The 15,691-nt window shown below is 36.9% G+C and overlaps 2 protein-coding genes across 2 annotated transcripts; one reads left to right on the forward strand and one right to left on the reverse strand.

Moving 5' to 3' along the window:
* Window positions 1-1,686: 1,686 nt before the first annotated feature.
* On the reverse strand, window positions 1,687-9,642 carry LOC122642594 (xylulose kinase 2). The gene is made up of 11 exons (XM_043836109.1): window positions 9,484-9,642; window positions 8,610-9,264; window positions 8,405-8,493; window positions 6,493-6,557; window positions 5,051-5,106; window positions 4,502-4,622; window positions 4,333-4,407; window positions 4,114-4,167; window positions 3,389-3,483; window positions 2,997-3,171; window positions 1,687-2,138 (listed from the first exon to the last, which is right to left on the reverse strand). Exons 1-11 carry the CDS (start codon window positions 9,540-9,542, stop codon window positions 1,906-1,908), a joined length of 1,677 nt encoding a protein of 558 aa, XP_043692044.1. The 5' UTR covers window positions 9,543-9,642; the 3' UTR covers window positions 1,687-1,905.
* Window positions 9,643-11,625: 1,983 nt separating this feature from the next.
* On the forward strand, window positions 11,626-13,773 carry LOC122641460 (60S ribosomal protein L31). The gene is made up of 2 exons (XM_043834699.1): window positions 11,626-11,798; window positions 13,186-13,773. Exons 1-2 carry the CDS (start codon window positions 11,710-11,712, stop codon window positions 13,463-13,465), a joined length of 369 nt encoding a protein of 122 aa, XP_043690634.1. The 5' UTR covers window positions 11,626-11,709; the 3' UTR covers window positions 13,466-13,773.
* The last annotated feature ends 1,918 nt before the right edge of the window (window positions 13,774-15,691 follow it).

Genomic DNA, 15,691 nt, shown 5'->3' on the forward strand with positions numbered 1-15,691 from the left:
TCACTGTTCTGGGTAAGAGGAATATCCATCTTTGTTTCAGAAATGCTGAAACATCTTATTGATAACAGAAGAAACACAGACTATTGACTATTTAACCTAGCATTTAACCCAATGACCCAACTGGACTGCATGAGATGCTGTATATTTATTTCTTGGTATAAAAGAGATTTCATGAATATTGTTTTAAATTCATTTTAGCTAATTCACTGTACCATATTCTTTTTTAGTGGCTCATAATGCTTTGAACCCCCATTGCGTATTCTTTTTGAAGCAAGGTTTCTGACAATGTCTCGTGGCTACTGGTAGATTCTAAATTCTATTTGGTGGGTCTTTAGCTCAAATTGGTAGAACACTTGGAACATGAGCATGTCTCAAGCATGTTGCAAGGAGACGGTGGTTTAGATCCACTAAGACACTTTTTATTCAATTGATCGTTAGCATTAGTCAAGTAAAGTAATCATACACACAAAACAGTAACATTCATGATTGTGTCAACAATCCTTCTCTGTTGTTACAGTTCCAAATCAGATTTGCCTCAACCCAGCAGTACACGACATACAGGTATGGTTCTTTGATTCCATTGTTTATAGAAAAGGTCAGCAAATTGAGGTGAGGTATTGATCTTAAATTTTTCATTTTTACAAATATCATCAGATGCTTGCATGCTGTTGATGTGTCAAAAACTCTACTAAGATTATTTTTTTGGATTTTGGAATAAATTGGCATGTTGGAACATCAAAATATTCTTGCGATATATGATGGCCGAGATTATGTAATAAGGTAATTTTAAATTTAGCTCTACTTTTGTTCAATATTATGATTTGACTTTAGATTCATGTATACTTCCTTAAACATAAAAGTTCTTCAATTGAAACCAATTATCTTTGAAATCCTCCCCCCAAGGTCGTAGTTAATGCTTTCAAACTTACTAGTTTAAAGTTTTTGACTTTGAGGCTCGTATGTGCTTGCCACCAATACATCTTGCTTGATATCTTTTTTTTTTTCTACAATATAATTTTCATAATTATTATTTTTTTTTTTTTTTGGGTGCGATTTTCATAATTATTGGATATAGTGTCAAACATGATAATGGCATTTTCATAATTATTTGGGTTAAATGTGAGGGTAACGAGTGATTCTGTCAAAGGTCTTCCAAACGTTGTTTCTGTTCTCTGTTCTTGGAATACTTCCGAAACTGTTTTACTTGACACTAATGAAAAAAAAAACACTTCTACGTCAAGAACAATCTCCTGTAACCGAAGCTTAACTAGGTAGATAGTAAAGAGTTTAACCTGTATTTGTATTATAACTTAAAGACCAAATGATTATTGAAGCACTAGTTCTTGTGAATTAACAAAAAAGACGCACCCAGTGCACGAGGCTCCCGCTACTGCGGGGTCTGGAGAGGGTCATAATGTATGCAGCCTTACCCCTGCTTTCTCAGGAAGGCTGAATATTCCTCAAAATGATTGCAAAAAAAAACAACTGATTGGCAGAATTTTCTTCATTCATCTCTGTAATATAGAATCTCAACATGGAAGAAATTTGCATCTTTTCAACATCCACGATACATTATTAAAAATGGAGCCTAGCAATTTGGGTTATGGTCTGTAAAGACATGGTTAACATACCGACAAAAGCAAATTGCTGCAAGCAAATCATCCTCCAAATATGGAAATGAAGTAATTGATGATAAATGCCTGCATTTTGACTATCTTAAAAAGTAAACCTCAATATAAATAAAAGAAGACCCATAACTATTTAATAATTCTATTAAAACATATCCAATTAGGCTCGTACAAGAAGAATAACTGTTTACTTGAATAGTTAAGCATAAAATGCTTCAACTATATTTGCTATAAGTTATTGTTAGGTTCACTATGTTTTGTGATATTCTCTTTGCCTTCACCGGCGGGCCAACTTTTGAACAAGGTGATCCTCGATTTCCATTCTCTTCTTCATAAACAATGTGTATTTGGAAAACAGTTCTGGATCTCCGGCTGTCTTTGAAAGCTTGCAATTGAGAGATGTTTTCTCCAATTTATCCTTGTACAGGCCTAAGATGGGTACAAAACTCTCCTTGCTATTGCACAGCCAACCATGGGCTGCCCTCAAAGCAGCACCTAGGGAAGCAGAATCTGCCAAATGGGGAAGACAAATTATGAAATAAGTCCTAAAAAGGAATAGGTAGAATTTAAGAGAAACAAAAAAAAGGAAAATATCCATCAAGGGAGATTATTAACACTTGCTGAGTAAGCAAACTGGTTCAAGATTGACCATTGTGGTTTAGAGTCATAAAAACTAAAAAGAGAAGGCCAACTTGAACTGCTATCCCTGTTGAAGGATGCAGAGAAAGAATGGGCAGTGGGTGGGTTTAAAAGGGACATACTTGTATCAAGGACGTGAGGATAGAAATAAATGAAAATTGTCACAGCCACATTCAACATTTGCAGTTCCACACAATGACATGAGACTCCCAAAACAAATCCCATGCCGGAACCTGGATCTTATTTTAGTAATTGAGTCTACCTGGACTCTGACCAAACACAAAGTAGTCAGATGGGAATATGGATCAGGCCAATCATTTATATAACTATGACTGCCTCATGTAGTGTTTGTTTGGATGCACAGGAAGAACGCACTTTTTAGCAGCCACAATTGAAAAGCTGCTGAGCAGCCTACAAAAAGCAGCCAGATAAGAACCATGGTTAGGCCAAAAATTGTGTGGACACTCACGTGTGTCCAGACACAACCATAATGTGATTGAGATCAGACAGCAGCATAGTTGTCAAGGCATTGCCTAGGCGACTGGCATCCAATTGCCTTTGTCGCCTTGCATCTAGGCCCCGTCCAATGCCTCAGGTATAATGGGGTTGCCTAGACTCCATCTCCTTGACAACACTTGACAGCAGTATAATTTCATGTTTCAATTTTTGAGGAAAGTAGTAGAACTAGAAATATGGGAAATAAGAAATGATGATATAACAGGTTCGCACCTGGTCTTTGGACTGTATACACATCACAGCCAAAAATGGTAGCAATTGAGTTGAGAATGCTCTGGTTTGCTGAAGCCCCACCTGTCGCTATCATACGTTTTGGAGGAATTGGCATCCCATACCTTTCTGCATGAGCTCGCATTGAGAGCAACTGGCCTTCAATAATTGCTCTTACCTTTAATGAAAGAGAATAAAAAATTACTGTCATTTGCCTTATTAAAGGAACTAGAGATCAATAGATAATGAATTATTTACAAATAATTCACTTTGATTGTCCTCTTCAAGAAACCCATGTGGACCCCCCACATAAAAAAGTGTAAACGAGGGCTCAACAGATGGTACTTGCTAGTTGCAACTAAACAGTTCAAAATGACTTGGTGAAAATTACCAACCTCTGAAGGAGCATCAAATTCCCTCACTTCATGCTCTTTCAACCCATCCAAACAGTCACCCGCAAAGTTTTCAAGAACATAACGATGGAAACCAACTGCAAGCATACATATATGTCCAAGTTAGAACTATTAAACGGTTCATTCACTTACAGAAGTTTACTTGTTTAATAACATCTGCACATCCGGATCTTAGCCTAGCTAATGCTACAAAACTGGTACAAACAAAGAAGTGATCCACCATTTAATGAATCTTACAAGTAGATATCCTAAGCGAAGGGTTTCCCCAATCAGGTCCAAATCCTTTTTCTTGTGGTTGGTCTTCTAACAATTTAGAAGAATGTCATACCCCAGATCAGGTCAAATGTTAAACCAATTGATGAAGACATACTTTTGGGGAAGGAGATGGCCAAGCAGAAAAAATTAAGGGAAAATTGCCTAGGTCTACTAGATAAAAAAACAAATAACAAAACAAGTAGGGTTGACTTTGTTTTACACCTATTTTTCTTGTAAACCTACTTGTTTTGAAATTATTGTTTAATCTATAGATCTAAGAAATTGTCGCAAGAATTAAATGGTGAATGTGAATCATGTTACCATAAAATTAACAAAGGAGATGTGGCATGAAGGTTTCCTGACATAAGTATTATTGATAATAATACAGAAATATTTTGCAACATATGTCATTGCATTATTGAATGAGGAAGATGTGCAAACACTGTTACCACCTGGGAGGGGAGGAAGAATTTCATGCTCCTTATAGTAGAATCCCAGCTTCCCACCTATTCCAGTAAATGCCAGGAATTAGAGAATAAATAAAGGGTAATTTTCTATCACTCCCCTAGTTTGAATAGTAGAGTTTGAGTAAATGTAGGGTAACTATAGGAAGAGAAATTTTCCCAATAATAAATGATACTCAGGTTAATCAATTAAACATAGACTTGAACCATTTAGAGCAGGCGTTTCATCCAACAATTTGCCGAAAACCTCCCAAGATTGATCTGCACACTGATTGCGTACATCTAGAACCACAAATTTAGGCATCACACTGTCAATAAGGATATAGAACTTTTTTCTTTTGGGATGAAATCATGAATATATATACAAGGATAGTACCTTCCCGAGTCAAGGACCCATTCTTATAGCAAAGCATTACCATATACCCTTTTGTATCAACAGGATTTGGGAAGACATGTCCTTCTAAACTTGGCTTAGGTTCACTGGTAATCCCAAACACCTGAATGGTAAGGATGACATATCATAAGGAAAACAATTAGTCAATGGCCTTCAGGATGGATGGGAAAATATGTGAGTATTTGAAGCAAGTAATGTTTTTGTTGTAAAGAAAAATATGGACTCTTTACAACATTAAGTGCATCATTAAGAATCTCCTACACCAATATTCACAAAATTGGGTAATATTCAGCACTAGAAGTTACTCGATAAGAACCAGGAAAAAAATGTAATAAAGCTATCATATTGGATGTTGTTGCGAGAGACCATCTAGGTTAGATGAATGAATATGTGATTTTCATTCCTTTGCATTAGAGCCACATGTTCAGCTATGCTGGTTCAGGTACATATGGTCAATAAAATGAGATGGGCAATCGTCACCAAAACAGAATGCCCATTGGCCAAAAACTAAATGATTACTACATAGCTTACAGTGTCACTTGTGCCCAGGCTAATTGCCAGATCCCCTGGAGTATTAAGGGTCAAACCTGTCGAAGGTCAAACATGGATAACACATAATCAATAATCAAGGTAAGGATTAGGAAAACAAGTATTTACTCAGAAGGAAGAAAAAAAAAATTTCCCATACAAAAAATATGCATGACTGTTTATGAAAAAAAAAATGGTGGCTAAGAACAGTAAACGAGAATAGATAAGAGAAAATAAGTATACTAAATTCTGGAAGATTATAAAGTGCTTAATGTTTCCATGTAGCTGTTTTTTCATACATGTCACTTGGAGAAAGCAAAAATATCTAAAAAACCCAAGATAAGAAGAAACCTTATCCAAAAGGGAAAGGGAATTTCAAATCAATAGAAGGGTCGAGGAAGGGGGCCATATCTCTTGATCACTTCTACAGTTCTCAGCATGGTGAATCATACTAAATAACAAAAATATCCTCACTGCTAGCATAAAATATAATTTTGAGAGCTTCATTGTAATTTTTGAGAGCATCATTGTCACTTTCATGATTGCATAAGGATTGTAATTAGAGAATGAAAAATATACATTCTTTAACAGTATATTTTTATGTTTAAAACATGCTTATCAGGTGTATCGGTTTCCTTTTAAAAAAGAAATGGTTTTTCCCTTTTATCATTCTCCTAATATCCAAATTAGACAGCGGAAAACCAACACCTCAGCTATCACCTGGTCATTTAAGAACATAACTTGAACTCTAGGTGACCAACTAGTTAACATTGACAGAGCCTGCCTCACATACAAATCCCATTACTGAATTTGCAACCCTCAGCAAATTGATGGAGTCTTCTTGTCTCAATCATGTTGTTGGAAAGACTCTATCTCTTGCACAAGCCAGGTTTTGGGATTAACACTCAGATGCTCAAATCTTATCTGAAAATGTGAACTAGCACATGTATTGCATGCAAACTTGTTGCCAAACAATATATGCCATGCAGTTACAGCTAATTAATGAGACCATTTTCCAATGTGTCCTGTGTCTGTCTCCCAATACAACCTCAAACAACTTTCACAGCATGAGCAGGTTCTTCTACGACATCCTGTATCCATGCTGGACACTGATATCTGTGTTCATTTTTGTTACCAAGGGTTTTAGGAGCTGTTAAGCAGACTATGTAATTATTTCTGTGCAACTGATTCTTTTCTTTATCATTTATTGGCTGGGAATATGTTATGCATGCTTTTTTGCAAAGGAAACAACAAAGATGGGGCTGTTCAAACAGGTATATTTAGCTCATCAAATTTGAAGTATCACTTGGATATTGTATGATGTTTTGTAAAACAGATAACTCGTGGCATTAGTAGATGTCTTTCATATGAATACACAAATATTCACAGGAGAAGGAATTAACAAAAGTATGATAGGAAGAAATTATAAATGAAAAGTTATGTACCTGCCACGCTATTTGGGTTGTCCCCAGACCACTGAATAACCAAACAGTTCTTATTGAACTGGAACCTGAAAACATTTCAAAAAAGTTTCTTGTCATCACTGTAATATGTAAGAAGGCAGCTTTATAGTTAAGTTAGTTAGCATTATTGATGATAGTAATTATGTTATAATTTATAATTATATCAGTTAGAATCTGACAATGACATTAATACTTTCAAAGATCGTCTAGTCAAACAACAAAATGTTAACATTGAAAAATCTGATGTGTTCTTTAGTAACAGTGTGTTATGAGAACTGAAACCTTTTCCTGATCATTCTGACAAGGACAGGGCAGCAAGCACTTCAACTTCACTGAGGCCCGCTTAAGCTCCAACTCTACAGAGTTGCTTGGAGGGTTCTTTGAGGTTAGTTGTAACCTGCAGATAGTATTAATTTTCATTTTTTTTCTATCTTTAAGTTCTGTGACTTATCTAATTGTTCAGCTGCACTAGGGTAATAATTCTGTCATTATGAAAATTACTTTTACTATAATGCTCAAGTCTTTTAAGCAAAGGCAAGAAAGGAGAGCATGGCATTTTAGATGTTAACAAATTTAATCTTGCTTTTCTAGCAATGCAAGCTAGAGGCTGATTATTAATCCGAATTCCTCATGTAAAACTACGAGGAACTGTATTATTTGAAGGAATGCTCTCTTAAAATGAAAGTTTCAAATTAATGCTCCAAGGATGAAGAATAATAAGGTCATGCTCAAAGCGGATCAGGAAAATCGAAGGGAAGAGGGGAAATAACTGAAATATGAAAGGTTAAAATTTTACATGAGGAGCATAACTGCTACATGGAGAGATGAAATGATATCATCGCTGTCCAAAATAGCTTGTTTGGAAATTGAAAAACCCTGTCTACTGACTCTACTCTATGTCCAATTTCCCACGTTAAGGGACAGTCCATTGGTCTCTGATGTTTGGGGTGGGGTGCAAAACATGGCTGAATGGTTAAAATAATATTTTGATTATGCATACCCTTTAGAAGATCAACCATTATACCGTATGGCTCAAACCTAAATCTGTTGGAATATATGGTGTACCATGAATGCTATGTCATTCTGACTTCAATCCTACTGTTGTGAAATCGGGACATAGCAAACAATTCCCTGGGAGGCAGTCCTCTTCACACTATAACCAGAATCTGAAACCCTCAGAGTAACATGCTTGGGAGACTGGTGAGGCTTTATATGCTGAATTGATGATTTGCTAAAGCATGTTCATTAGAGATGCTAAGTTTTTTCTTCTTTTTCCCCCTCTCCTGGTTACTGCAAAGTTAAATTATATTCCAAGTTCCCCCTGTTCAAAGACAATTAAGCAGCTTCGATTGGCCACTGTTTTGTGAAATCCCTTGGTGCTGAAATACCTGAATCCCCAACATTTCATGTGTCTTAATTATGGAATCATTTCTTTCTTTTTGTCAAATAATTTTTGGGTAAAAAATTGGAAGGATGACAGTCGCTACAGAACAGGAGGGGTAATCCACCCTAGACTCATTACTGTTCCAACATATTTGATAATGTTGTGGTGAGGTAGGCTGGTAACATGAATATGGTTGTTCACAGACTCGAGGAATCAGAAGCAACTGTTTTTTTTTTTTTTTTTCAATCGCCAACTAATTAATATTCCTAATACATGGCTCTATAATAGATTTCCTTCATGTTCATAGCACTAACAAACCCATGTCTTATCTTCCCGTTTTCTTTGTTCATGGAATTTACTATAATTTTGGCATATTCTCAATGCACCACAATAGAATTATCATACTGGGCATAGGTTCATACAGTGAATCAAATGTAAGAAATCATGAGAAAGAATGAGAATCCAGAGGCCATCTATAAGTATAAGATTTACAAAAAGTGGACTGCTGACCTCTCCACAAAATATGCAGCTATAAAACCAGCGACAGCATGGGCAGGTGCTAGTTTCCCAAGCTTTTCTTCTGCACCCGGTGCGGTAGCCTATCATGACAACAAGAAGGGGAAAAAAAATTAATAACAGTAACAATATTTAATTTATGTTCATCATTGACGAGGTAGAAATATGAGAATTCTAAAAATAATATTAATAAATAGACCTCCAAGGCAATTTTAGACCAGTCACGCTGTTGGATATCCATCAAATTCATCCCTGCTCCATCGGTGTGATCAATACTCGCATAAGCTCCAGTCAAAAGAGAAGCCATGAAGGAGCTAACAAGGGATATCCTCTCCGTCTCATTATACACATGTGGCTGTGTCTCGAATATCTTTCGGATTTGTGGACCAGTGAATCTCTCATAAGCACGGGAACCTGTAAGTCGAGACAGTTCCAATGCACCTCCAACAGCTTTCTCTATCTCCTTGCATTGCTCAGTTGTGCTACTATCCATCCAAACTGGCGATTCTTTTGTGGAGAAGGCATCATGGAGCTGTTCCTGTAATGTCTTCTTGGGATCCAGAGAAGCCAACTTGAATGAACTGCCGTTCTTCCAGTAGACACTACCATGTTGCTGTCCGCTGCCGGAAACAGCAGCAATCCTTCCGAAATCCAATTTCGATTTCGTGAACTTCTCGAGTAGGATGTCGAGAGCTTCCACCCACATTAAAGTTGGGGACACGATTCTACCATTTCCAGATGGGTCTCTATAAACTCCATCTTTGGTCTTGTAGTGGGGCAGCTCAGAATCAAACTGAACAACCTCAGAAGTCACAATGTTAAGATTGGAATCCAGAACAGTGGCTTTCAGGGACCTAAAGCAATCAATAATTCAGTGTCTCAGTGGATTCGAAACTTGTAATTACGCCATTCACAATTAAACAAAATCGAACAAGAACAACACCAAATTTTAAATGTACTGAGGTGCCGATAAAAACACAATCTGCGACCGTAGGAGTTCCATTCGATTACAAATAGTGAAATAGAATGGAATGAAGGAAAAAAGGGAGAAAAAAAAAAGTAAGGGAACTTACTGGGTAGAACTATCGAAACCAAGGAAGAGGGAATCCTCAGGGAGAGAGTAATCCTCCATTGTCGAAACGAATCCGCTAACGCCAATTTTCAAAACGGGGATCAGAAGAAACGAACACGAAGCAATCAAAAAGAGAAGAAAGAGATAGATAAATACCGACGAAATTGAAGGAAATAGGAATTGCTTCGCTGATTATACGGAGAAGGATACGAAGATTTCGTAACGATAAAATTTAAATTACCAAGAAAAGGATTTTAAATATGATCGAGTTTTGTATTAATACAAATCCAATTCGAAGATAAAGAAGAGGGATTCTATTATTAGAGAAAAAATCTTAAGCAGTTACAAACAAAACTGAATTCTTGGAGAAACAGATGGCACCAGCCAGCTGGGATTTGCACAGTTCTCATGCGAATGGGTTGGAGAGTTGGATTCGGAATCCCGAACTAAATCCACCGTGGAAGCGTGAAAAATATATGAGCATGGATTATCTCCACGTACGCGCAGGTGAACGTATATGTGAGAGGTAACCACTTGTCTTTTTTGTTTTCATTAATATCCCTCCTTGTTTTTGTAAACAGTAAAGATGGGAGAGGTGCTTATCTCTCACACATATGTCTTACACGTACGTGTAGAGGAACTGGGCTCAAAATGTAATGCTACTAGAGCCATGGAATAAGGTATTGGTGTCAGATCGATTGGTTCGTATAGGTATCGATCGAGGTTTATACCAATATATCACCGACCTTGGACTGGGTATCTATATCAGATCAAGTAGGGGTACAAGTTTGGCTCTGTCGCCTCGAACCTGCTCTGGCCTGTCTTGAGGCCGAACAGGGCCTCAGCTAAGATACGTGGCCCTGAGGACCTTTAAGGCTAAAAATTTCTACCCCAAGTCAGGGTCGGGTCTGACCAAGGTTGAGGCCTTGAGCTAAGCCCGGCTCGGACCAGCCCAGTCCTTTTTTAAGTTATACTATAAAATATATATTGATATATTATATATATTATAACCTTTAAATGTCATACATATTTTGTTATATAATATATTATATATGAAGAAAATAAGTGATAATATATTTTATCATAGTGTTATTTTATGTAAAATTTATAATTTTCTCCCCGATCTAGCCCAATTCAGTCCACTCCATGCATCTCTCCCTTCCCCCACTCCATGATCAGGGCCAATCAGGGTCAGCCTGGTCCGATCCTAAGGGTGGGTCAAGATTGGATTTTCCAAGCCCTGAGTTAGGGTCAGGTCGGGCCTCGACCCAACTAAGGGGATTTAGGGTTGGGCTGGGGTTTTAAAAAGCCCGACCCAACTTGACCCTGTTGTAGCCCTAAGATCAAGTGTAAAACCATTAAAAAGCCCAATTTTTTATGAGAAGCAAAGGTAAAATTGTCCGATCGAGGCCGATATTGATCGATCTAGATAGGTATCAACAATGACCGATACCAATCTTGATACCGATATCTCAATCCTTGACTAGGGCACACACTCATTCTCACAAAATTGGATGTGAGAGAGATTCTCTTTATAGAATGGGAGGAGAAATGCTTGGCCTAGTAACAAACCTAAACCGATTTAGCTCTATTGAAATCGATTCAAATCAAACAATTTGACACACTTATATCACGTAGTTATTCTCTTACTAACTAAATATTATAAGAAATTTAAGTAATTTGTACAATCATGTTGGTTAATGAGCACCAAAATTTTATTTGTAGGTTTAAATTTTTTTTCACTTTCCTTCTCCTTATGACATATCATTATTTTTACAAAGGCATGTTGTTTTATATATTTCATCACGTAGATAGATGATGTGTCAATTCCGACCATTGGATAGAAGACATGGTCCATATTAATTACGTGTGAAATTTTAAAATCTAATTCAATCAAATGCCCCATGTATGAAAATTAGTGTATGTTAAACTATAAAAATGTTATACAAAAAAAAAAAAACTATAAAAATGACCAAAAAAATGAATGGTTTCAATTTGTACTGTGTCTACCAAAAAAAAATAATTAGTACTTTGTGATTTTTCGGAAACGTCACGTGCATTGTTACATGAAAAGCAAAAGTGTTTTTGTTTTTGCCCTGTGAAATCAAGCGCATTGATGAGCCGGGATTCCTAATATATGTTCCCGAATAAAGCATTAGGGTTTCTTCAGCTGCCGAAAGCGAGATAGTTAGGGTTTTGGTCCCGAGAGAACTGCAAGTCTGCAACAATGGTGGAGAAGCCGAGTAAAGGTGGAAGAAAAGAAGAGGTGGTTACTAGAGAGTACACCATTAATCTCCACAAACGTCTACACGGATGGTAAGGGCGTATCTCCATGACAATATAATTTCGTTTTGTAATTTTTTTTTTGCGTATATTGTTAGATGAGAAATGGCTTAGATCTGTATGTACTTGTATCGAAAGCTTACAACTCTCCCTGGAACCGAGTTCTGGTTGTCCCCGTGCGTTCCATTTTTTCTTTGTTTGTTTTAGATCTGTTACAAAACTTTGTGCATTTGTTACCATTTAATTGCATCTTCTGTTGATTGAGCGATTATTATTGAATGAGATTGGAATTGAGCGCAGACACTGCCATTATATTTGTTTTCACGCCTCAGTATCTTTTACTACTGTTCTGATGAGCTCTTGATTTGCCGAGTTTGCTTTTATTGGCTGTATTTATTATCCTAACAGCGGTTTTGTATGTGATATGGGATTGTGCACACCATATGTTGGATACATCTTCTTGTCTTTGAAATCATTTTCACCTTTATTGGATAGTAGTTCGCTATGGCTGTTGCAGGGTGTGGGTATCTTGTCCATTTTCTTGATGTGAGTCTTTTCACTCTAGATGAATAGTTCAATCTCCAGGGTTTTCCCCACCAGTCACATTTTTGTTCTTCTCCCAATCCAAAAAGATAATTTTAAAAATGAAAATATTGCCAACTTTTGGGCAAAAAATTAGAAAAAAAGTGTATAGAGGTGTAGTTTTGGCTGTGTATTATATGAATTTTTCCAACAGAAAGTTCTGGAAATTTACACTTTCCTACCACCCTGGCTGCCCTCTAGTTAAAAAACTGGGCTATGGATCTTGAAGTTGTGATCTTTTTGGTGGCAGATGACATCAAGGACTAAGTGAAAAATAACCACAATGGGTTCTACTGGAGGGATAGAAGCCCTCAAGAACTAAAGTCAATGGGTTCTGGACAAACAAATATGAACTATTTTTCATCCTCTATTAAATTCTAAATATTTTTGGAGGTGATAATCTATTATAATCTAAGTGGGAGTTTTACCCCCATGTCAAATACATCACTTCTAATCTACAGAATGTGATATCTAAGTTGTATTTTTGCCAGGCCTGGGAATTATCATTTCATGCTTCATGGACCCTTCTACATCTTCGATTCCTCACATTGACATCTTTTTTATTTATTTGGGTAATGACACATCTTTGGGAACACGATTTTGTAATATAATAATTTTATTTGGCCATGGTACAGTAGGCAATTCAATGTGTCATTTGTTATCTATTGCTACTATTGATCGTGCAAAAGTTTTATCTGCCATATGATATCTGGTCATAGTTTTCAACCGCTTCAATAATACTCTTGCTCTTAACATGGTTGTCTGTTTCTTTCCCTCTATTGCCTTGTATGAATCCTTTTCTTTATACCGCTTGCTTGCATTGTGATCTTGTTCACAGCACATTCAAGAAGATGGCTCCCAAGGCTATAAAGGAAATCAGGAAGTTTGCCCAGAAAGCAATGGGGACAACTGATATTAGAGTTGACGTGAAGCTGAACAAGCATGTATGGAGCCGAGGGATCAGGAGTGTGCCAAGACGGGTCCGTGTACGAATTGCCCGAAAGAGGAATGACGAGGAAGATGCCAAAGAGGAGCTCTACTCATTGGTTACTGTTGCAGAGGTCCCACCTGGGGGGCTGAAGGGTTTGGGAACCAAGGTCATTGAAGAAGGGGAGTGAACTAACATACTCTTTTTATTGAGGTAAACTTTCAATTTTGGTCCATGTAGTTTGGAAATTTGTTGAGGTAAAACTTCAATTTTGGTCCATGCAGTAGTTCAGAAACTTCGTCCTTGGTTTTGGATTTTGCAACAAATTTTCTGGGAAAGGCTAATGCGATTTGAATTATTAACAGCGTCATTCCTGTAAGATTGAGACTTGTTAATATGTACTATTGCGCCCCAAATAGTATTAGCATGAGACTGTGACAATCAAATTATGCAATGAATTTGTTTACAAAATAAACCAGAGAATGGAATTTCTCTTAGGTTATGTTTGGATGCCAAGAAAATATAAGGCATGATAAGATAATGATTTATGTGTGCATCTCTGTGTGAGAATCAAATTATGCAATGAATTTGTTTACAAAATAAACCAGAGAATGAATTTTCTGTTAGGTTATGTTTGGATGCCAAGAAAAGATAAGGCATAATAAGATAATGATTTATGTCTCTCTCTCTCTCTCTCTCTCTCTCTCGCCCTTCAAATTCAAAATTTTTTTATTTTTCCCCCTTTTCTCAGCATTCAAACATAGCCTTAATGAAAAGTGTCTCTGGACCGCTAGGGTACCCTACACCTCTGTGCATCAATTTGTTTATTTTTTTTTGAGAAGAGGGAACAATAAATAAAATATGGGAGAGGGTAATCTGAGCAAGCAGCATAGAGAGCATACTAATGAGGTACAATAAAATGATATTGTACTTTTTTTTTTGTTGATGGAAGATATTGTACGTTGAAGGGCATCAAAGTCATCTAGAACAAATTCTGAAACGTGATTCTTTATTTTTTAATGCGTTCTAGACCATCTATTATGAGAATGCATGCCAATGAATTGTATAATTCATAGTCAAGTATGAAAAGAAAAACTAGGGATTCAAATCAGCTTGAGGAAATACGCAGTGCACTGGGCTCTCTTCAAATGCGGGTTGGTGAGGCTGTTTTGGGATTCGAACCGAGTGAGACTACTAATTTGCAATGGAGCAATCATCGTGCAATATTTCTCCTTGATTCCTCATAACCAATCTCAATCTCCAGGAAGTGGCTTAAAAACATCTAGAGCATGTCTTTGGATCGATCTCATCAAGGTGTAACTCTTGAATTGACTGATTGAGGCTTCCAAGTTCCAACCACGACGAAATCAATCCTTTTTCCAAATTCTCAATCGTCAAGGTGTTGAAGTAGTGAATCGCATTCTAGTTTGAGCAGCTTCAAAGCAATGATTTCATGTGCCACTTTTGAAACGATTCACTAGATAGGCTATAAATTAAACTGGTGGCAGTAGTTTGAGGCTTGTCATTCCTCATATAATCTCTATTGTGCTGCAAATCAGTCCTCGACAGAAGATCACCCACTTCAGGAAAGTTTTGGTGTTTGACAACAGCAATCAATACAGCAAAAACATATTGCGGAGTGATGCCAATACCTACAGAAATGCCCTCTTCCCTCGAGTCAAATTTTGGGATAACAAAAGGATCCATACCATGTTGGAGGTTCTATTAGGTGGAGACAGCTCCTCAAATATATTAAAGGCACCAAGAACCAGAACAAAACAATGTAAAACAATAGCTCTATAATTCCAACATCTCAACACCTTACGTGCAACTCCTAATCTCTCTTTTTATATAAATATTGGGAAAAAGATCTCTGTCCAGGAGTGTGGCCTATGCCAGCACTCCTATAAGTCTATCTCTCTCCTCCTCATGTGAAAAGACACCTCTGCCCCCTTGTTTTAAAAAGAAAAGAGATAGACACATGGGAGTGCTGGTGTAGGCCACACTCCCGTACAGAAAACTGCTTCCCATAAATATTTTATCAGCATACAAAGTCCCAAACCTCAGACTTAGAGAAGATCTTCATGCCGTGTCAGTATTTTGATTGAGTCCATTTGTATCACAATTTGCTCCAAACCCAATTCTTTGGCTTTCTTAACAACTCGTTGGTTGCATTAGCTTCACCTTCAATGTTGGGAATTGATAACTGTATCTGAATAACTAATTCATTGGGTTTCATATTGTGGAGGATTTTTTATACGATGGGACCTCAAAAGAGTCAGGCTTAATGATGTATCAAAAGAAAAGAGAAATATTTTTGTCTCTAGCTTTGCAATTGGTTAACTATAATTTTCTTCATTTCCTTTACTTTCAAATCCAAATTTTTAACCCTCCAAAAAAACAATCCACTTTTTTA

Source organism: Telopea speciosissima, chromosome 10, assembly GCF_018873765.1.
Source record: "Telopea speciosissima isolate NSW1024214 ecotype Mountain lineage chromosome 10, Tspe_v1, whole genome shotgun sequence".
NCBI classification, from domain to species: Eukaryota; Viridiplantae; Streptophyta; class Magnoliopsida; order Proteales; family Proteaceae; genus Telopea; species Telopea speciosissima.

Coding starts and splice junctions, on each gene's coding strand:
- LOC122641460 (XM_043834699.1), top strand. CDS start 11,710: ATGGTGGAGAAGCCGAGTAAAGGTGGAAGAAAAGAAGAGGTGGTTACT. Junction 11,799..13,185: donor CACAAACGTCTACACGGATG/GTAAGGGCGTAT, acceptor TCTTGTTCACAG/CACATTCAAGAAGATGGCTC.
- LOC122642594 (XM_043836109.1), bottom strand. CDS start 9,542: ATGGAGGATTACTCTCTCCCTGAGGATTCCCTCTTCCTTGGTTTCGAT. Junction 8,494..8,609: donor GGTCTAAAATTGCCTTGGAG/GTCTATTTATTA, acceptor TTGTCATGATAG/GCTACCGCACCGGGTGCAGA. Junction 4,623..5,050: donor GCCTGGGCACAAGTGACACT/GTAAGCTATGTA, acceptor CTTACCATTCAG/GTGTTTGGGATTACCAGTGA.